This window comes from Eumetopias jubatus, unplaced genomic scaffold (genome assembly GCF_037043125.1).
Source record: "Eumetopias jubatus isolate StellerSeaLion01/CBP00866 unplaced genomic scaffold, mEumJub1_p1.0 scaffold_12, whole genome shotgun sequence".
Classification (NCBI taxonomy): domain Eukaryota; kingdom Metazoa; phylum Chordata; class Mammalia; order Carnivora; family Otariidae; genus Eumetopias; species Eumetopias jubatus.
Window position 1 is genome coordinate 51,683,626 of NW_028274818.1, and position 21,913 is coordinate 51,705,538.

General features: G+C 46.3%; 1 protein-coding gene across 2 annotated transcripts in view; it reads left to right on the forward strand.

Annotated features, from left to right (window-relative positions):
- TNR (tenascin R) overlaps positions 1-21,913 on the forward strand; it is a 79,464-nt gene that overhangs the window by 25,310 nt on the left and 32,241 nt on the right. For both annotated transcript variants that reach the window (XM_028123060.2, XM_028123061.2), the window contains 6 exons: positions 2,709-2,894; positions 14,968-15,057; positions 16,139-16,402; positions 17,004-17,273; positions 18,373-18,492; positions 19,409-19,555. In XM_028123060.2, the coding sequence (XP_027978861.2) occupies positions 2,709-2,894; positions 14,968-15,057; positions 16,139-16,402; positions 17,004-17,273; positions 18,373-18,492; positions 19,409-19,555 (1,077 nt within the window). The remainder of the gene's footprint in view (positions 1-2,708; positions 2,895-14,967; positions 15,058-16,138; positions 16,403-17,003; positions 17,274-18,372; positions 18,493-19,408; positions 19,556-21,913) is intronic.

Below are 21,913 nucleotides of genomic sequence, written 5' to 3' on the forward strand. Positions count from 1 at the left end.
ATTTATGTTTTGGAGACTAGATGTGGCTATTACCAGAATCCACAGCCCCAAGCGTCTCCACAGGGTCCCCCTGGACATCGGTCTTTGCCTTCCCCCGGCTTGCTGACGAATTACAGAGACCAGACCAGCTCCTACCCCCAGGGAGGGGTGACCTTGAGTCATCCCTCCTAGAGGTCAGGCTTCAAGACCCAGGGGAGGGGCCTGAGTGGCTTAGTCAGTGAAACATCAGATTCTTGATTTCAGCCCAGGTCATGATCTCAGGGTCCTGGGATCAAGCCCCTCGTCAGGCTCCATGCTCAGTGGGGAGTCTGCTTAAGGATTCTTTCTCCCTCTGCCTCTGCCCCCCCCCACCCCCGACTGCTCCTGCTCTCTCTCTAAAATAAATAAATCTTTTAAAAAGAGAGAGAGAGACCCAGGGGAGCAAACCATTTCACTCCACCCCATTTCTAAGACCTCTCCCTGTTGCCAGGTGGACTGGGGAGACCTCAGGCCCTGAGGCTGTGACCCAGCCTGTCCAAAAGATGTCACTGGAGGCTCTTGGTGTAACCATGAGAAAGAATTCAAGGACAGACACAATACAGCAATGAGCAGTACAAGCAGGAAAGTTGATTAAAACAAAAGTACACTCTGGAGACTTGAGAGCGGGCAAGCTTGAGGGAGAGCTGTGTCCACTGGGGTTTGGGTCTCCATGTTTTATTGACAGTTGTTAACAAGGAAGTGGAATATTCATTACTGGGGGCAGGGATTTCTTGGAAGCAGGGTGGTTTCCTGTCACAGCACCCTTAGAGAGGAGATTTTAGTAATGTAGTCTAATGAAAGAATAATGTGAACTTTGGCCTACTTTGTCAGCCATCTTGGGCCTGTCTGGTTTGATCCAGTTTCTTGTGGTTTTGTTCTCCGGTGCTGCCAGGTCAGGTCAGGCCTCTGACTTTCTTGTAGTTGGCCATGACTTCCCCTTTGCTGGCCTCCAGGGATCCTGTAAGAACCTAACTAACTGCCTACTCTAACATTCCCAAGCCCTCATTCCCAGCATTGATCTCTTTTGGCATCACGGATCCGGAAAGCGTCTGGTCCCTTCAGAGACAACACTGCCCCCTATCCACAGTGCGCAGGTCCTAAGGCCAAAAAACTCAAGAAAATCAAAAACCATAGTTTCCAAAGTCTGGAAGTTTTAGTTGTGAAGAGCAGTAGGTGGGTACAAGAGTCAACCTAAACCCTAACCCTAACTTCTTTTTTACTCCAATTCCATTCAGGCCACACACCCCACACCAGGTCGGGTCCCTCATCCCAGCCTCTGCTCCTGCATAAGATTGAGTGGCTTAGGGTCCAACTCAAGCCCATTCTTCCCACCTGCCCCTGTATCCAAGCTCCTCTCTCCATCTGACTCCTCTCTCCATCCACACAGCACGTCCAGAATGCACAGAATCCGGCACGCTAAATCCACACTGAGTAAAGAAACATTTGTCAGAAAAATAAGCTGCAGAGACATAAATCTGCTAAAAGATTCACCTAATTTACATCACTAAACAGAACACTTCTCACTCTGAAGCAGTTGCACTCAGATTGATTCACAGTGTTCCCCTCTTCCCCAAGAACAATCGGTGTATACTTGCCTGGCATTTGCAAATTAGAAGTCTCCTGGAGGTTTTCTCAGAACAAATGGCTGGTCCACGTCAAAGTTAAATTCAAGTCCCAAAGACAAAACTTATTAAAAACTCTTTAAGTAGCAGTTTTTCATGGCTGCACCTTCTTCCCCTGTGAGTTATTTGTGTTGTTTTTGCCAAGAGAAGTCTGAGGACATGACCAGTCCAGGGAGAGAGAATCGGCCCCTCTGGATCGTGGGAGAGACAGTGTGCTGGTGGTTTCTCCTTTGCATGGGAATCTCTGGAGCTCCAGAGAGCAAGCATTGGGGTGGGCCATGTTGTTGGAACTCAGGATAAGCTTCAGAAGCAACAGGGAGTCCTCCCAAGGCTGGGCCCCTGTTTATGCACCAGGCATCACGCCACATACTTCACATGCATTGTCCTATCTGTACAATTACTAGGCTATTTTACAGATACAGACATCAAGGCCCAGTGACACCTCACTTGACCAAAGACTTGATCATGGTCCCATTATAATAAGAGACAGAGCTAGGGCTCAGCTTGAGCCCCGATCCCAAAGCCCATATTCTTTCCACTACATCACATCCCCTATGTGTTTACTTAATTTCCTACAAACCTTGCAGCAGTGTCTATGCAGGTAAGTCCGGGGAAGACAGCTGATACTTCAGAATCTTGCAATCAACTGTCTTCTTTTAGCCTGGTGGCCAAATTTGATATTACCGTATTTCATCATAATCACTTAGAAGCTGTCTCTGATTTTTTTCTTGCTGGGGTTTCCCTTACTTAGTTTCAAGCTTACGATAACTGGCTCATTTTTAAATTTCTAGGATACCCCCACATCCATTCAGGAAATATTCTAGAACATACCCTGAATGGAAATGGAGCAAGTGTAAAGCGTGTTGATAACTAACTCCCACGTAAAAGTCTCCAAACCACCAATGGATCTGGCAGAGCAAAAGCTCAAGGGCAGACCTGAGGTTCAGTCAAAACAGGAGGCAGAGGGTCAGGAGATGTGAGCTCTCAACCCAAAACTTGTTAAACTTCAAGGCACATGACAAATGCACATTATCCCATGTGATTTTGGTGATGACTAACTCTTTTTAGAGATTGACGCCCCCAAGAACCTGCGGGTGGGCTCACACACGGCTACCAGCCTTGACCTCGAGTGGGACAACAGCGAAGCAGAGGTCCAGGAGTACAAGGTTGTGTATAGCACCCTGGCGGGCGAGCAGTACCACGAGCTGCTGGTCCCCAAGAGCATCGGTCCAACCACCAGAGCCACCCTCACAGGTGAGTACACCCTGGCTCCAGGGGCACGTCGGCTCCCCAGTCCACACTCTCACAGCTCTCTCCCCGGTCCACCCAACCCCCATCCAGCCATCGCCAGATCCCACTCATTCAATCTCTCAAGTACCTATCACATGTCTACTGCTCTCCATTATCTGCTGTCACCTGGCCTAAACTACTACTAAGTCTCGTCTTCACCACTGCAAAAAGCCTCCGCATATTCTCTCCTAACCCCCACAATGTCCTCTTCACACCCTCAGTGATCTCTTCAACGATGCCGTCCCATTCTGCACACATTGCAGGGATTTCCCATTGCTCCTGAGATAACCCCCAACCCTAGTGTGGCCGCATCCCCTGGTCTCCCCTCCCTCCCGCATCCCCTGGTGCTCCCCTTGCTCCAGGACCACAGGTCTGCATCAGACAGTTCCTCAAACACCTTTTCCCTGCTGTCATGGGGCTTGGCGCATGCCGTTCCCGCTGCCTGTCAGGCTCTCCAACTACCCTCTTCACCCAGTTATGCCTGCTTCCCTGGTTCACTTGTCACTTCCTGGGGAGACTATGTAGTCCCCAGGTGAGGTCAGGTCATCCTGTCCCGCTGCCTCATCTCTCTGGTGACCACTATCCTCACAGCGCTGCTCAAGTTATCACTGTACGCTTTTGGGTATGATTATTCCATTGTCAGTGTCCGCCCTAAATCTAAAGCTCTATGAATGAGACCATATTTAGTTTTGCTCATTATTGTCTCCCCAGTGTCCAGAGAACTGTCTAACACTAGGTCCTAGATAAGTGATGGAAGGATGGATGGATGGATGGATGGATGGAAGGATGGATGAAAGAAAGTGCAAACATTCACTATGGGGGCATAGACTACAAGATAGGGTAAGAGCCTGCTCATGCCTATACACCCCATAAAGGGTTTGAGTTTATTCTTGAGAGCAATGGGGAGTCATTGAGGGATTTTAAGGAAGGTGATGTAATGATCCATATATGCAGCTGCTGCATGGAGAGCGGGGGGAGGGGGACAAGGTCAGGGGCAGAGATAGGTCAGGTGGCTCTGCTGGAATCAAAGGGTGAGCTGGTGATGGCACAAACAAAGTCAAGACCCTAGGTCACCATGCCACATGGCTGGGGAGCACTCTCTCTCCCCATGGGGATGTGGGCCCCAGCCAATGCTCCTCCCTGGCCCTTAGACACACCCATCCAGGAAAACCTGCCCGCTGGACTTGATTGAAATGTGGGCCATGGTTTCCAGGTGAAGGAGACGGTGCAAAGCAGCTGCCCAGGGGCCGCAAGTGTGCTCACAGAGACACTGTTTAACTTGTGTCTTGGCTTCCTGCAAAAGCATTTACCATCTTAGTAGACAAGGGACACATAGCACAGAATGCACACAGTAAACAAGGGCAGTATCATCAAAGTTGCTTTCCTCCCAGATTGCCTTGCAAAATGAGGCCAGTTAAAGTAAATATAATAAATGCTTTTTCCAGACAGACGCACTCCTAGAAGCCCAGCAAGGAGATGGAAAGATATGCTGACCAAACAGGTTAATGGGGGTGAATTAAACATAGCAGGAACACACCAGCTGGCATAAGGCCCTCTACAGAGAGATGGAGACATTCACAAAGATTAAGCTAAAAAAAAAAAAAAAAAAACTGAAATGATGCAGGAGGGAACTGAGTCTAAATGCAGCCCGTCGCTGCCTAGAGCCGCAGGCTAATTTGGCAATTAGCAATTTACAAAAATGATGGCTAGTTGTTCAGAGGGAGAATATGCCATAAAATCATGAGTGGTATAGAGAAGACTCCAGACACATCCTCGTTATTATTTCCCACGGCTGGCAAAGAAGATTCTACTTTCATTCATCATCTGCCTTATTCCGGGCACCCTCACGTAATCTTTACAATGACCTCGTGACAGATGTTACCATCCCCACTTTATGGATGAGGAAATCGAGGCTCAGAGAGTTCGGAAACTTGCCCAAGCTCACAAAGCCAGCAAGGGGCACAGCTGTGGCTCAAAGGCAGTTCTTTGGAGACTTGCCAAAAACCTCCCATTGCATGGCTACTGGTACTAAAGAACTGAAATGCAAAGGACGGTCAAGACATAAATGCTGTAGACTTACACGGAATGGAAAAGTTATTATTGAGGAGTGGGCTTAGCTGGGTCAATTTTTTGATCAGAGTCAGGCTTGTGAAATAAAACTATAAATATATATTACACATAATTATCCTGGGGAGCTCACTGCTGGGGAGATTTATAAAGGCAAATAGCTTTATGTGATTTAAGAAGGAATTATAGGCATGTAAGGAAATCAAGTGTGTCTGTACTTGCTGAGATGCGAATTACAAGGGTTGTTGGCTCTCTTGCTGTGGTGTCTAGGGGAAGAGAAGAACCAACCACGCAGGAGGGAAAGCAAAAGGTGGGAGACGTTTGATCCCAGCTCTAGATAACTTGTGTTCTTTCCCTCACTCCCCAACTTGGACCCTAAAGAGGAGAGTTTTTCAGCCTCTGAGGCCTGTGTTGTGTTATGTTTTGTTTTGTTTTCTGGCTCCAAAGAAGTCATTTGTTTGCATGTATAAAGCCAGACCCTGGCCACCGGGTGGGAAGGGCACTTCAGGCTCACCTGTAGCACTTCATCCCTGGCCAGAAAGAGAATGTAGATACCTCCCACTCTCCCCATCTGAACTTTTCCTATCTCCTAGTCAAGAACAACTGGGGAACCCACAGATACAGAGAACAGATTGGGGATTGTCAGGAGTAGGGGATGGGGGGGAGGTGGGCAAAGTGGGTGAGGGCGGTCAGAGGCACAAACTTCCAGTTATTAAATAAGTCATGGGGATGCAGTGTACAGCGTGGGGACCACAGTTAATAATACTCGACTGTGTATAAGAATGCTGCTAAGAAAGCAAATCTTAAAAATTCTCATCAAAAGAAAATATTGGAACTCTATGTGGTGATGGATGTTAACTAGACTTATTTTGGTGACCATTTCCTATATTAATATTGAATTGTTATGTTGTACACATGAAACTAATGCTTTATGTCAATTTTTATCTCAATGTTTTTAAAAAGAGAAAGAAAAATAATAATAATTGAGACTCCTAGCATAAGGTCCCTTTGTGTCTTGCCCGTTTTATTTGAATGCTTTGTTCTGTGGTACTTGTTAAGAGCCAGGACTTTGGACCCTGCATCCAGGCACAGCCACTTCCTGTGTGATTTGGGATAACCGACTTAACCTTTCTAAGCCTCTGTTTTGTCTTCTATAAAACGGGAATAACACCACTTAGCTCGTAGTGTCATAATGAGGCTGATAAGGCTTTAATGAGATCATGTGTTTAATAAGAGTAAAATAGTGCTTCTCACATAGCAAACTCCATATGTGGCTGATGATGGTGATGACATGGAGGAGGAAGAGGTCTGTGAACTAATGGCGGGGTTAGGACTTCCTGTAATGGGTGTAGCACAGAGTAGGAAATGTGCCTCTCACAGAGGGGTGTGGGCACCAGCAGCAAGGCATCACGGGGAGGGGGTTTACCCTCTCCCCCCTCCCAGATCTTCCCAATCAGAGCCTGCATTCTAGAAGACCCCCAGGGGATTTACGTGCCCATTAGTGGGTGAGAAGTGCTCATTCAGTGGCTTCTGAAGTTGCCCACTCAGGTTTGAGACTAACTTGGGAAATGTGCATTTGGGGCAAATTTCTTCAACGTCCCATGCTCCCATTTCCTGGTCCAAAGGACATGGTGTCTTTCTCCTGGGGTTGTTGGGAGGATGAAATGAAGTCACACATATCTACATATACCAGCACTGCATGAAGACTGGTTCCTGGAGAACATCCAACAGCCATTTGACCGTCTCTGGTTTTGAATCCCCACTAAGCTCAGACTGGATCCTCAGCAAGCTGGCCTCTGCCCAGGACAAGTTCACACTCCCATTCCTCTCTTGGCTGGCTCTAAGCCCCGCCATCCTGTGGCATCTGTACTTGCTGCTCCCGGAAGAAGCCCTCATCTTCACAGCCACCATTTCCCCTCCACCGTGGGCCACCGGCCCTCGCAGACTCTCAGCGCCTTTGAGTCAGGCAGAGGGCTCGCAGCACGCAGCCTCCAGCAGAGCCTGCCCCCCTCACATCCCTCCTCCTGGGCAGCACAGAGGACAGGCTCAGGCACAAAATGCCAAGCATTTCTCTTCCATTATTCTCTCCAGTCGATGCCCAGAGAATTCCCTTGGGAGTATGAATTTGGTTCTGAACCACAGACTCAGTGTCTGCAATGATTTTTTTTTTCTTTGCTCCGGTGGCTTCTGTGTCCTTAATGATAACATTTTTAGGCTCAGCCTCTCCCCCGGGATGATGTGTGCTTGGCCTGTGTACCAGACCCGGAGTCCCAGAGGGGTCCTGAGTGTTAGATATTTTATGGGCACATCAAGGGACCTCGAGGTTAGAATGGGTAGCACTTAACCAAGGACGGACACCACCACTGTTTTTTGGTTAACAGTGGAAAATAACACACCCTGTAGAAAACTCTGAGTGGAAGAGGGGGGAGATGTGGGTGACTCTAAGGAAAGAAGGAGATTCTCCTTTCCTTGACTGGAATTTGCTCAAAAAATCCTGCCTCATACCCATGCAAATGAGAAATACTGCTCTTTTTCTGAGGTGACCCCTCTCTAGCTGTCCTCAGAAAGGCCTGCGGCTTCAGTGCTTTGCCAAGAGGGAAAAGGGGTTTGTCCTCAGCTAACTACACGTTCTTGCCTGGTGCCCCCCCATGAATGGGCGCGCACACTTGAGGAGCCCTGTGACCAAGAGAAAGGTCAAAGGAGCTAGTCCCTATGAGTATGTGAGCATGGGCTCTAACCCAGCCCCCCAGAGCCAGTTCATCACAGCCCTGAGCAACCCCCTGGGGTGTCTGCCTACGAGCCTCCTGATGGCACTTCCCACCCAGCTGCCCCTCTCTGCCTCGTGACTAACTCCATCCCCAGGCCACAGACTGCCAATCAGATAAATCATCCACCAGGCTTAGGAAACCCTTGAAGATTCCCACAGACATCACGGTACAACACAGGATTGCAAGAAAACAAAGACCCACGGCCAGACACACGTGACACATTCACACACACGCACAAGGCTGACACTGCAAGTCGGGCGTATGAGGGACCACTTTCAAGGCCACTGGTTTTGCCGGGGACTTGGAACAGTAGCCTCTACCCAAAACCACATTTTCTCCTGGGGCTTAAATGAGGGTCTAAGGGTGAGAAGGTGGGTTCCTCCAGGTGCAAAGGTAGATGTGCTTGTCCACAGGAGGATTTTCCATGAAGAAATCTGAGCCTCCCAGGGAAGTCCAGCTGGCAAACCAGTGCTGACCAAGGCACTTGATGTTCACTTCACCCTGTCTGCACTCCCTGATGTGCCAGGGCACAAACACCAGACCAAGTGCCAGAACTTCAACTCCCTGAGGCTCTTCTGAGGAGGAGTAGGAGGAGTCGGGCAATGGGCCCGTGGCCTGAGCCAGACTGTGCTCAGCCTCCTTCAGGTGAAGTCACAGTGACCCCAAGTGGCCACTTTGGTAAGGCGCCCTCTGAACAAGGTGCCACCTTTCAGGGGCCAGAAAGTGGGAAGTGGGCTGCAGAGACCCAAGAAGAGAAAGGGCAGAAGCCTCCACATCCCTCCTCCTCACAGAGCTGGTGCATAAGAGCATCTGTCCCCTTATTTGTGTTAAAGGACTGGGACCAGGGAACCAGGAGAAAACCAGGTGGGAATTTTTCATCTCCAGCTTTGGCTTCTTCAGCAGGAAGTGCTTATTCACAGTGAAGACCCAGAGATGGGATGTTCCTGTAGGACAGGAGGTGATGAGCCATGTTTCTTATTAATCTCATTCGCAACAAGAGAGTTGTATTGAAGAATGTTCCTTAGTATTGTTATTATTATTTTAATATAGGTTTGTGGGGCCAGTCCTTAAAGACAGCACACTCAAAAAGCAGGTAGATGGCCTCCAAAGCCTGATTCATTCAGGTAACCCTGGAGAAGCATCTACCATCACCTAGGAAAATAAGGATGGGGAGCCTGGGAGCTTAGACCCCCATTATATTAAAAAGTAGATTGTTGCCCATCTGGTGTGATTTCAGGGGTTCTCAGAAGATCTTCTGTTGTCTCCAAATATTTCCCATCTATGAAATCTCTAGTACAAAAATTCTACTGCTGAACTTTTGCTATCAGGGGCCCTACATTAGCTCCCTGGTTTTCATGAATTATTTCACCAGATCCCCCTTCGCATCTATTATTCCTTCTGCCTGTGATGCCCTTTCTCTACCTAAATACCTCTGATCCTTCAAAACCCAGTTGAGACATCCCCTCATAAGTCTTCCCAGTGGTCCCAGCACCCTGGCTACACTGCTTCTGTGCATCATATATTCCTTTCACTATGCTATGCACTGAATTACATAAAAAAATCAAACCCCTTGACCCAAGACCTAAGAGTCTAGTGAGGAGACCGACATGAAAACTAAAGTAACAGTATAGTAACATGATTGCTGTAAAAACTGAGAGATGGACTACAAACTCTTTGGGCACAGAGGGTCTTCAGGTTGCCACTCCCTTTGAGAGCAGGTGTCCTGTAAATGCACTAACCCTCACCCCAGTTTGGAAGAATGGAGGTTCACAGTTCTCGGGAGACGAGCCCAGGGATTTGGAGATAGAAAGGTCCCTATTTCTATGGGTCCACCTGAATCCCAGGGGTCTTATTCATGTTTTTTGGCTGGGAAGAGGGAGCAATCTCAGCTGCTTGGGCCTGCTTCCCCCCACGACTTCCCTGCCAGCAGCAGGAAGCTAGAAGAATAAGTCTCCTAAACAGGGGGAAGTGAGTCATTCTACTTTCATCACCCACGGTCCTTGCAATGCAGGGAAGAATTTGCTCATTCCTGTTGTTCTTCAGCTCTAATTAATCTCTTCCTGCTCCCGTGCCCCATCCTGCCCACCAGAGCATTCCATATCTCCTTCCCTCTACCTTTCCTAATCTTGGCTAGCTTTCAAGGTTCAACTCGAGTCACTTCTCTAGAAAGCTTCCCCTGGTCACTACCGCCCATGCTGATCTCATCCCTTTCCTTAGCTAGCAAGCCTTGGTGTAGTGCCAAATTCCTCAAATTCCAATCTGCTACTCCACTCCCCTCCACTCCACGAGCCTGTAAGATTCTTAGGGACAGGGACAATGCTATGATAGTTCAGAAAAAAATAAAGGACTTGAGTTCCAAAGCCAGTTTTATTGTCTATTAGCCTCACGACCTCAGTCAAGGAATGGACTTCTCCAAGCCTCTATTTGTTCATCAGTAATGCCCGCCCAGCAGAGCTGCAGGGGAATTAAACGAGATAATAGGTACAGTCTTTAAGAAACTATAGCTAATATTAGGACTCTTGACCATCAGACACTCAAAAAAATTGCCTTCAATTTTTATCCCTCCTTTCTTCCCTCCCTATTCTTCTATATTACCTACTGCATGCAGCTCAGTGCTTGGCATATTATGGGTGCTCAATAAATAATTTCCTCCTTCAGTACAGAGTTCTTTTTATGTCATTAAAGGAAGGGTAAGGGTGATGTCCATTCAGCTCACCCGGCACAAAGGAAGTCCTCAGTAATGTTTGGTGAGTGAATGAACTGCGTGCTTTGGGAGTTCAGAGAAGAATGGGTGTGCCATGAAAGAGTTGAGAAAAGCATCAGCCTCCAAGCTGAACAAAGGAAGTTCTATAAAGCATGGACAGTGGTGGTTTCCTATGGGATGAATTTTCTGAGCTATTATGAAGCAAGGCAACAGAGCCATTCATGTGCCACCACTTTCAGAAGGTGGATGGAAAGATAAAGGGAGCATTGATGGAGAGCAATGGGGTCTTTAAAAAGTGAGAAATCCCTAGGAGTCCACAGAATGCTGATGTATAAGTGTGCTGGATGTGCCTCCAATACACATTTTCTTTTCCAGCAGAACTGTATTTTACCTGCTAGCAAAGAGCAACAATTCACTTGTAGCACAGGAAGAAAGCTACAGAAAATCAAAGGGAAGTAGCAGGCAGGAACCCATAAACGAGTCCCACTTTCCCATCCCCTAGACAGAAAGCCTGGGACGAGAGTACTTTAAATTCTGCTCTGCCGTTTCCTGGGAAAAGATGATTCCACTGTAAATTATTGAACATTTCATTTAAGCTTCATAAATAAGAAACCCAGATGAAAACATTACATGTTAGATCCGTTTGGCAACATATAATTTCTGTCTTACTCCCTCGATCTGTCACCCTTCATCTACGTCAGAGAATTTCTACTTCATTACAGGCAATTGAAGGTTTCAATCAGATGCCTAAAAAAAGTAGTTTATGTCCCAAAGGTAATCTAATTTCTCCAACCAAGGATGTACCTGGGGCTCGTCGAACATATTGACAGAGATAAATGTGTGCTTGGAATGGCTCTGGGGGCATTACAATCACCCACTAAATCTAGTGACAGGTACTCCACCCAGCCAGGGGTCCGGCTCTTCACTGACAGGTGGACTCCCTGAATCACTGATTTCGTTGGAGCCAACAGGGTAAGCCTCAGCAAACTGATGACAGGTGTGCCGAGGACTACCTTGGACCTGCCTGGGGCACACAAAAAAAGACTCAAGATCTTGGCATAGTCCTCTGAGCAAGATAATAATGATATTGGCTACTATCAGGACGGGCCAGGCACTGTACTTCATTTCATCCTCATGATGACCCTCCGAGATACACACCATTGCTCTTCCCATTCTACAGAAACTGAAGCTCAAAGATATCAAGTATCAAAGTTAACACCAGTAGAAAGTGGCCGAGCCTGAATGTTAATGTAAGCACCACAGACCTCAAAGTCTGTCAAACTACAAACTTGACCTCCACTGGTGTTGACATTTTAGAGAAAGAAAGAAGGGTTGAGAAGTGGATGGAGCTGGTTTGAGAAAGACAAAAGAGGGCTGGTTCTAATGCACTCCTTCAAGGGAGCCTGGTCAGTAAGGCCTGGTGGTTCTGCCATACTCAAGCATGGAGGGATTTATTGCATCAACTGTACTAAAGCTATACTGAGGAGGTGGGTACAGAACCCTCTGGCTACCATGCAGCATTCCCCTTCATTAAACCAAGCCATTTGTGGGGCACGTGGTGAGGGGGTGTAGTCAGTCAAGCATCCGACTCTTGGTTTCAGCTCAGGTCGTGATCTTAAGGTCATGATCTCAGGGTTCTGAGATTGAGCCTCACATCAGACTCTGTGCTCAGCGGGAAGTCTGCTTAAGATGCTCTCTCTCCCTCTCCCTCTGCCCCTCCCCACACACACTCTCTCTCTAAAATAAATGATAAATCTTTAAAAAATAAAAAGCCGTTTGTTAAGGGAAGTTTGCTCAATGCATTTCCTGTCAAAATCATTCCTATTACCTCAGGGATCCAGGGGAAGTCATAGCTGCTCAGGGGAAGCGATGACATTGGGGGCAGGGTGGAACATTCCATTCCCCCTAAAAGCCCTGAATCTTTGCCTTAGTTTCTTTTTATAATATAATGGTGTACTGGTTTGAATAGTGCCCCCCCAAATTCATGTCCAACTGGAACCTGTGAATGTGACCTTATTTGGAAACAGGGTCTTTACAGATGAAATCAAATTAAAAAGAGGTCAAAACAGATTGGGTGGGCCCTAAATGCAATGTGACCAGTGTCTTCATCAGAAGGGAGAAGACACAGACATACAGGGAGAATGCCATAGGTTACAGACTGAATGTTTGTGTCACCCCAAAATTCATATGTTGGAAACCTCATTCCCAATGTAATATTAACTGATAGGGTCTTTGGGAGATGATTAAATCATGAGCAAGGAACCCTCATGAATGGGATTGGTGCCCTTATAAAAAAGAGACCCCAGAGAGTTCTCTTGTTCTTTTCACTGTGTGGGAATACAGCAAGAAGATAGCCATCTATGAATCAGGAAGTGAGGTCTCACCCTATGTCAGATCTATTGGTACCCTGATCTTGGACTTCTCAGTCTCCAGAACTGTGGGAAATAAATGTGGTTTAAGCCACCCAGTCTATGGCCATTGGTGGCAGCAGCCTGAGCTGACTAAGACACCATGTGACAACAGAGGCAGAGCCTGGAATGATGCAGCTACAAGTGAGGGAAGCCCTGGATGGCCGGCGACCACCAGAAGCTGGAAGAGGCAAGGAAAGATTCTCCCCCTTAGAGCCTCTGGAAGGATCCCTGCCCATCAACACCTTGATTTGGGCCCTCTAGACTCTAGAACTGGGGGAGAATAAATTTCTGTTGTTGTAAGCCACCCTGTTGTCATCATTTGTCATGGCAGCCACAAGAAACTAATGCAGATGAAGAAAAGACTCCCCATCCCACTCCTCAGGTTGTGGTGAGGGTCAAATCACATTCAGGTATTTTGAAAAGAACATATGTTATATAAATGCAGAATAGCATGATCATCAAGCCAGGGCTCTTGTGGGCCGACACAGAGCCCCCCTCCCACAAATGCCTACCAGAAGCACTCAGACTCATCACGGGGGGCCGCATAGGTAATGATTTGATCTTGTATTTTTCTACAGTCCCACTTCTAGTAAACAAGGGCAAATTTGATGCTTGTTTGATGCTAGAATAATGGCCTCCAAAGATGTCCAAGTTCTAATCCCAGGAACACATGACTCTGTCATTTTACATGGCAAAAAGGAATTTGTAGATGTGATTAAGTTATACAGGTGGAGCCAATGTAAGAAGAAGGGCTCAGTCGGTTAAGTGTCTGCCTTCAGCTCAGGTCATGATCCCAAAGTCCTGGGATTGAGTCCTGCATCGGGCTTCTTGCTCAGTGGGGATCCTGCTTCTCCCTCTGCCTGTCGCTCCTCCAGCTTGTGCTCTCTCTGCTCTCTGTCTGTGTCTAACAAATAAAATCTTAAAAAAAAAAAAAAAAAGATGGATACAGGAAGATCACTCAGAGTAGAAGATTGGGCAATGGACACAGAGGTTGGAGAGATAAACAGGCTTGAAAATGCTGTGCTTTGGCTTTGAAGATGGATTAAGGAACCACAAGCCAAGGGATGCAGGAAGCCCGTAGAGGCTGGAAAAGGCAAAGAAATGATTTCTCCCCCAGAGCCTCCAGAGGCTGCAACCCTGCTGAACCATTTAGACTTCAGACCTGCTGAATGCTGAACTGCACAATAATAGACTTATGTTGTTTTGAGCCACTAAATTATGGTAATTTGTTATAGCAGCAATAGGAATTTAATATGCTGGTCAAACCACTTTGTCTGAAAATGAATGTGGGAGAGAGTATGGAAACACCCCCAATAATTACAGATATCCTGGGAGGCTCCCAGTGATTCTTTGTATTAAACCCCCAAAGGATTTCCCCAAAGAAGCTTATATCCTTTAGTTGGACAGTTTTTGCATCTTTTCCATCTGCCGCAGTCCCCATCCTAAGATTGAATCCATAACTTCAAATCCTAAGATTGAATCCATAACTTCAAGTACCCTGGGATCTGAATTACCGACCTTGGTAGGGAACCCACAGCCACAGGGCTTCTGCCTGCCCCTACATTAAAGGCCTGATAGTCTGTGCTCAGAAAGTTCATCCAGTGTTGCTCCCTAGAAGGGATCCTGGAGTACCCATATGGTTTCAGTCCTTTAAAAGGTGCAGTTGATGTTCACACACAATGTTCAAGAAATGCTTTAAAGGCCCATGTCCACACAATCCTTCAATTCACAGCTTATACAAGGACTCCCTTCACCAGTTGTAGCCAACCTGAGACTCTAAGTAACACGGGGAGACCTTCCACAGGAGAGCACATTTCTGAAAGTCACCGACAAGGGCAGCCTCACTGCCTTCCCAAGGTCAGCAGCAAGAAGGAAGCTCTGCACTGAGCAATTCATCCTGTTAACTTGGTATGGATTTCCTAAGTGGTGAAATTGGGATTTCGTACTAGGTAAAATTAGGAGGAGATTCAGGAAGGACTAAACATAAGATAGGAACAGGAATCTAAGCTCATTTGCTTCCCTCCTTTCTGCCTTCCCCACCACTGACACACACATGGAATAATGTTTGTTTCTGCATCTACTGACAGATCTGGTGCCTGGCACTGAGTATGGAGTTGGAATATCTGCTGTCATGAACTCACAGCAAAGTGTACCAGCCACCATGAATGCCAGGACTGGTGAGTAGGAAGATTGGTGCAGAAGAAGACCAGGATACTCTGTAGGCCTAAGAAGCCATGGAGGCTTGTCCTGGCAAGGCTGAGTCAGAAGGCAATGCCCCTTAATGAACAGGTCCCTGGATGACAGTTATCAGCCTAGAAACAACATCTACCTGCAGATCTCTGATCTCTGTGCCTAACCTCTGACATCAACATGCAGGATAGTCTCCTTCTCTTCCCCACAGATCTATGCACATCTCCCATGGTCTGAAGGGCTGCCTGCCCACAGAGGTAGAAAATTCCAAATCGGTTAGTGTCATAACAGGTCCTATTTCTTTCTAGACCACCCCAGAACAGGCAGAATGTGATGTCCCTCACCATGCATGACAGAAGCCCTCAGAAAGGCCACAAGGATAAAGGTTTAGATTTGGAAACAACCCATTAAATCTAAGGACAATGGAAAAGTCCACCTGAGACCCTTGTTATTCTGGATCCAGAAGATTTGCTTCCAAATTCTGGGTAAATTTCAAAGTCACTCTAGTACCTTAGGTACAGGCAGCCCGGACTGAGCTGGGGATTTTGAACCAATCCCTGTCCCAAGGCTCATTCTAGTATAGAAAACCTCTCTAGAGAACCACAAGGACATGGGTCCCCAGGAGTTCTCAGACTTGTACACCCATGGCCAGGTCAATCAAAATGGCCTCAGGAACAGGGATAGCTGCTGTTGCCAGGGATGGCATATCCTTACTTAATAGTGGCTTCTATTTTACCCTGGTTGGCTTGCTGAAAAAGACTGCGAGAAAAATGAGTATGGAGAGCTTGACAACCAGCAGCCAGCTTTGTCCCAGAGGTGGATTATTCTAGTGATGTTGGACCTACTAATGCTTTTATGCAAATTGTCCATCTATATACCAAGCCCTTGGCCATCTTTCAAAGAGAAGGTGCTTAAAAAAATGTGAGATAATTGTCAGCAATGACAACCTAATCATCGTGGTCAACAGGCCTGCTGATAGCTTAGAAATCCACAGGGAGGTCCAATTCCAATAAATACTGGCCGATCTATGGAACTTGTGTAAAATAGGCCCCTTATGTTGATCCACAGAACTTGACAGTCCCCGAGACCTTATGGTGACAGCCTCCTCGGAAACTTCCATCTCTCTCATCTGGACCAAGGCCAGCGGCCCCATTGATCACTACCGAATTACTTTTACCCCTTCCTCCGGGATTGCCTCAGAAGTCACTGTGCCTAAGGACAGGACCTCATACACACTGACAGATCTAGAGCCCGGAGCAGAGTACATCATTTCAATCACTGCTGAAAGGGGTCGGCAGCAAAGCTTCGAGTCCACCGTGGATGCCTTCACAGGTACCAGGATAGCAGAAATCCCAAATGGGTTCAGGGATTAATGGATCTTTGTACAAGAAGGTCATCTAGGCAACCGACTCTTTGAATATCCCATTTTGTTTAGAGAAGGTGGAATATGGGTAGAGAAAGAAGAGATAGAGGAGAAATTAATAAATATATCAAGATGGAATGGTTGGAAATAAGGGGGAGAGATGAGCAAAGCTACTTACATGCCAGAAAATTTGTATCTGGTTTTCTACAGCCTGGACAAAGGGGTTGATTCTGTTCATCTTCCCCTGCCTGCACTAAATCAGTGGGCATTCAGAGGATCCAGGCAATCATGTTAAATTTCTCCCAGGATAAAGATTTTAAATCCTGGGTGAGTATTATGAATAACTCACAGAGGTTTTACCCTGCTGAGGGCATTCATTTTTCAGTATGTGGCTTGGAGAAAAGAGAGTGGACAGGACTGGAGAGTGAGAAGGTGGAAGCTGTGAGTCAGCAAGTGAAGGTGTAGTCCTAGTTTACAAGGAAAACAGATTGCTTCAGTCAGTTGGCTCTTCTAGCCCAGGGTCCCACACCTCACATATGTTTCAGAACCATCATCTCCTCTGCTTTGCAGGCTTCCGCCCCATCTCCCATTTACACTTTTCTCACGTGACCTCCTCCAGCGTAAACATAACCTGGAGTGACCCATCCCCTCCAGCAGACAGACTCATTCTGAACTACAGCCCTCGGGATGAAGAAGAAGAGATGACAGAGGTCTCCCTGGATGCTACCAAGAGGCATACTGTCCTGATGGGTCTGCAGCCGGCCACTGAGTACATTGTGAACCTGGTAGCAGTCCACGGCACGGTGACCTCTGAGCCCATTGTGGGCTCCATCACCACAGGTGAGGCTGGAGGACTTGACAGTAGGTGGTGAAGGGAGTTCCTACGAGGTCTTTAACAAGTCAATGAAATTTACAAAGAGAAATCCCCAAGTCGTAGGGGACTGCCTCACTTGGCTAGAGAGGGTTGCACAAAATGTATAAGATGGGAAACTTCCTTTTGGAAGGTAGGATGGACTCAATGTCTTGAGGAGGCCCGGGTTTGAATGCATTGGTCCAGAGGTTCTCACACTACCAGCCTGAAGAGAGCTAACCTCCAAGAGGAAAACCCATCTCTTGACTGCTCAGTAAGTACTGAGCATACAAATGATGCTTCCTCAAAATTATATGGGACCAGCACGCAACCATGTGCGAACCTGAGACAGAAAATGGGGTTGATTTGCATGTTGTTTGGAAAACACAGCACCCTGAGATGAATTGGATCATTCTTGTCTCATCATTCTCAGATACAATCCCAGATATAAGTGTGCATGTGGGTGAAGACATGTGTATTTTTCTGGTTTCCTACATACTAACAAGAACTTACAAACTGGACAAGTGGATTAAGCACTAGTTGGTTTCAACCCTGGGATCCCCCAGTAGTCAAAAAAATGAAGTATCCAGTACAGATGAAATGCAATTTAGGAAAGTGGATTTGTTTTGGACTTGTGCTCTGAAATCCCTCTAGACTCAATAGGCAGTTTTTCCAAATTGAACCGTAGGTGGCTGCTAAAAAAAAATAAGAGAAACAGTTGGGTTTGTCCAAGAGAAGTTGCTCCAGAGAAAACGGCCATGTTACTCCCAGTTCAAAGCAAAACATATGAACTTAAAGGAAGCTTCCCAGTTGGCATTCACACACAGGTAGTAGTTGTTGCACAGCACAGAGCTTGCCAACTTGACTTCATGTTGTTCAAATATTCCCCACGAACATGGTTTTAGCCAATAACTCTGAGGTTTCATGTGAAACTTTGGCCTGAGCACGGCTTTAAGGATGCTCTAGTATAAAGATCTTGTCTGCCTCTGCAACACTATTAGCTCTTGGTCCACATGAAACCAAGGATAGGAATTGCTTTTTCACACTGTGCTTTCTGTCTTTTTCCCACAACTACCTGGGTCCTTGTAGGAATTGATCCCCCCAAAGACATCACAATTAGCAATGTGACCAAGGACTCAGTTATGGTCTCCTGGAGCCCTCCTGTTGCATCTTTTGATTACTACCGAGTATCCTATCGGCCAACACAAGGTAATAAAGTTATTTGATTTCTCACAAACGGATGGGATTTAGAGCTAGGTGAAGATTGCTATAGGAGAACTACATATCCCAGAGGATATCACCCCTCGCCTGCATTCTCCTCCTCTCTGTGACATGTTCCATCACAATGAGAGTGGGCTGAGGAGCAGCAGCAAAGAAACCCTTAACTCACCAACTCCTCTCACAAAAGGTTTAACTGTATTCACCCAGAAAGCAGGCCCTCCATCGGCAGAGTGAACCACGATAACTGGTCACCTTATCTAGGCAGTGTAGTAATGAAGAACCCTAAAGAATTCTGCCAAGAGCCAGGGTTACATTCACTTTCTTGAGAGAGTGAAGTCCAAGACTAGAATCCTGAGGGATGCCTAAAGACTCAGCTGGACCAGATGGAGCCTTAGAGGGAACCACGGTGGTGGTGGTCCTATTTCTGCTACTCCAGCCAAGTTATGAGTCAGAAAAACTTGGCCCAGACACCCCCGGCTTCCTGCCAGTTCCTGTTGGTGCATGCCACATTGTTAACAAAGTAGAGGGCATGCCCACTTCCAGGGAGGTAGTGGCATAGTTTTCCAGACTACCCTGTCTCTGGGCTGCATGGACCACTCTTTGTAGCCATGACCTCTCGACTGCCTTAAGAAGACCAGTATGTTAGAAAACCACCTAGCCACCTTTTTTCTATGATCCAAGGAATCTATAAAATGAGGGGGTCAGGCCAGCATGCAAGGTCTTTTCAAGTTCCAATATTCCCAGTCTATGAGCCATTTCTCCTCCTTCCCCACTGAGTGCTGGGCCTTGCACCCATCTATGCTTCATGACAAAGTACAGCCAGAAGCTTCTATGTAGATTATACCATGAGCTGTGTTGATGAAGGATCTGCTGAACTTTAACAGTGGCTTCTTCTCTTTCTTAGTGGGACGGCTGGACAGCTCGGTGGTGCCCAACACGGTGACAGAATTCACCATCACCAAGCTATATCCAGCCACCGAATATGAAATCAGTCTCAACAGCGTGCGGGGCAGGGAGGAGAGTGAGCGCATCTGTACCCTCATTCACACAGGTAGGCATGTCTTCCTGTCATGAGCCAAGTCAGGACCCTGGTTGAGGACCTGCAACAGACAGAAGAGGCAAACAGTGGAGTTCTTCTGGCTAACACAGAGGACACATATTCTGGGCTCAGAAGCTCCATTCCTGGGTGCTCCTCTGACTCACTGTGTCATGCAATGCAATTTGTGATTTCTCTCCCCTCTGGTATTGCCCTCTAATTTTAGAGTTTAGAGAGTAACCCTCTTCTAAGAGTCTTATTGGTTTAGGTCAGAAATTTTCATGGAATTTTCAAATGGAAAAGTGACCTTTCAAAGACACATTATGGAAGTGAATCCCAGAACAGACATCTGAATCATCTCATCTAATTTTTTAAAAGACTCAGTCAAGTAAATTTTATCTCAGAGAAGGAAAGTGTTATTATTCCAGTAAAAACCCTTGGGTTCCTGAAATTCTTCATCCTGGTCAGAAGCCACCAAGCGGCTGCATTTGTTATTGCTTTAAGATCAAAAGGTGGAGGCCTTCCTTTGGAAAATGAGCTCTTTGGATTGGGCATGGGGACAGGGCTCCTGCAGCAGCTCTATTTCTCCTCTTGCTCTGGCCCCTGAGTCAGCCCACCATGCAGAACTAGGAAAGATTTTCTATAGAAGGCACCAGAGGGGACAGCCAAAGTTTTCTGACCCCAGACTTAACCTCCCAGTTAAGCTATCATTCCCATAGCACATCGGAAATTTCCAGCTTGCCTCTTTAGGAGAACACCAGAATTTCTTAAGGCTGCTTAATTTCCTCAGAGAATGGCATTTCCTGAATGAGGAAAAAGTAACTTGGAATTCCTCACCGATTTTGTAGATGCTCTCACAGGCCCAGAAACATCTGTAGAGTAATGGCTAAAGAAACATGCCTTCAGAACGTTTCAGAACCTAAAAAAATTATTCTTCCAAAAAACACCATAGGATATTCTTATCTTCCCTAGTCTCCTTCCAGGTCTGTAACTACACATAATCCAGCCATGTTTTTGGTCCAATCTTTCCTTTCCATCAAATTATCTGTGACCATTAAGGAATCAAGAAATATTGACCCAAAGTGATGCCCAATGAATCAAAAGAAGCCCCCTCTCACCTTCCTGAAAGTCTTAGAAATTCATGGTAAAAATATTAAACTTTTTCTCTTTGAGGCCTGTAAGATGGATTTCAAGAGCCTCCTACCCCCTAAGGTAAAAGAAAGCAGCAACTTGGGTCAAAAACACCTCATTCCTTGGGTTCTTGGTCATAAGCAGCAAGTATCTGTAAAGCGGATATTCAGCAGTGTACCAACACAAACCACCCTCCTTCAGGTTCAGACAGAGCTATTGTGGCAACTCCCAATAAACAGATTGCCCACAGAAATGTCTTCTTTTGTTGTTGTTTTAATGTGAGGTTTATGATTTTACAACTTTGGGAAATGAGTACTCCTTCAGGGTCTCATAGTTAATCTCAGCGAGATCAAGCTAAATAGTCTCCCAAGACTTTTCTTCTTTGTCTCTTTTCATATGATTGCATTTGAAGAATTTGTTAAAAACACAGATTACGTATACAATTCAGATATTAAAATTTAAAAAAATATTTCACAGTTGTTGCTTCCGAATAAGTAACATAGGCAAGCAATAGAAACCTTCAGTTAGAGAACAGGGCCAGATCAACAGCATCTCTTGGTCCCCAGGAGTAAATTACATGACACTTAAGTTGAGTTGATACCTAAACTATTGTAATAGCATCCATTTCTAAAATAAACCCCAACTTTATAGAAGGGAAGCATAGTAAGAAACAAAGGCATAGATCATGGGTAAATAAGAATATGAACTTGGTCCCATGATGAGGAAACTCTGTTCCCCCCAACAGACACTAGTGACCTTTAGCCTGAAAGAATCCCCATGACTCTCTAGGCCACAAAAGGGATACCCAGGACTCAGTACAAAGGGAGCCTGTGAGTAGCAAAGCAAGAATTCACTCATCATAGGTGGCTTTCAAGGCAACCTGAGTCCCATTCAGTCATTCCACAAGCACTTATTGAGTACTTTGTAAGTTCTAGGTGCTGTGGTTACTCCTTCACTTCATGGAACTCCCACCATACTTTCTGAAGTTCATTAACAGAGATCATTCCACAAGGCATGCTCCTTATATTTATGAAAGTTCAAATAGCCTGGGAGGCAAATTATCTCATTAACGAAAGAAATATAACAATTCCTCTATGTTCTTAGTTTCTCCATCTAGGTTTAAATGTGTAAAACACAACAGCCATACCTTGGGATTCCCTGTAGCACCTGACAGTGCTCTGCACATAAGAAGTTAATGAATGAATTAAAAGGAAGATCTGGGGCCAATCAGGAGAGAACTGG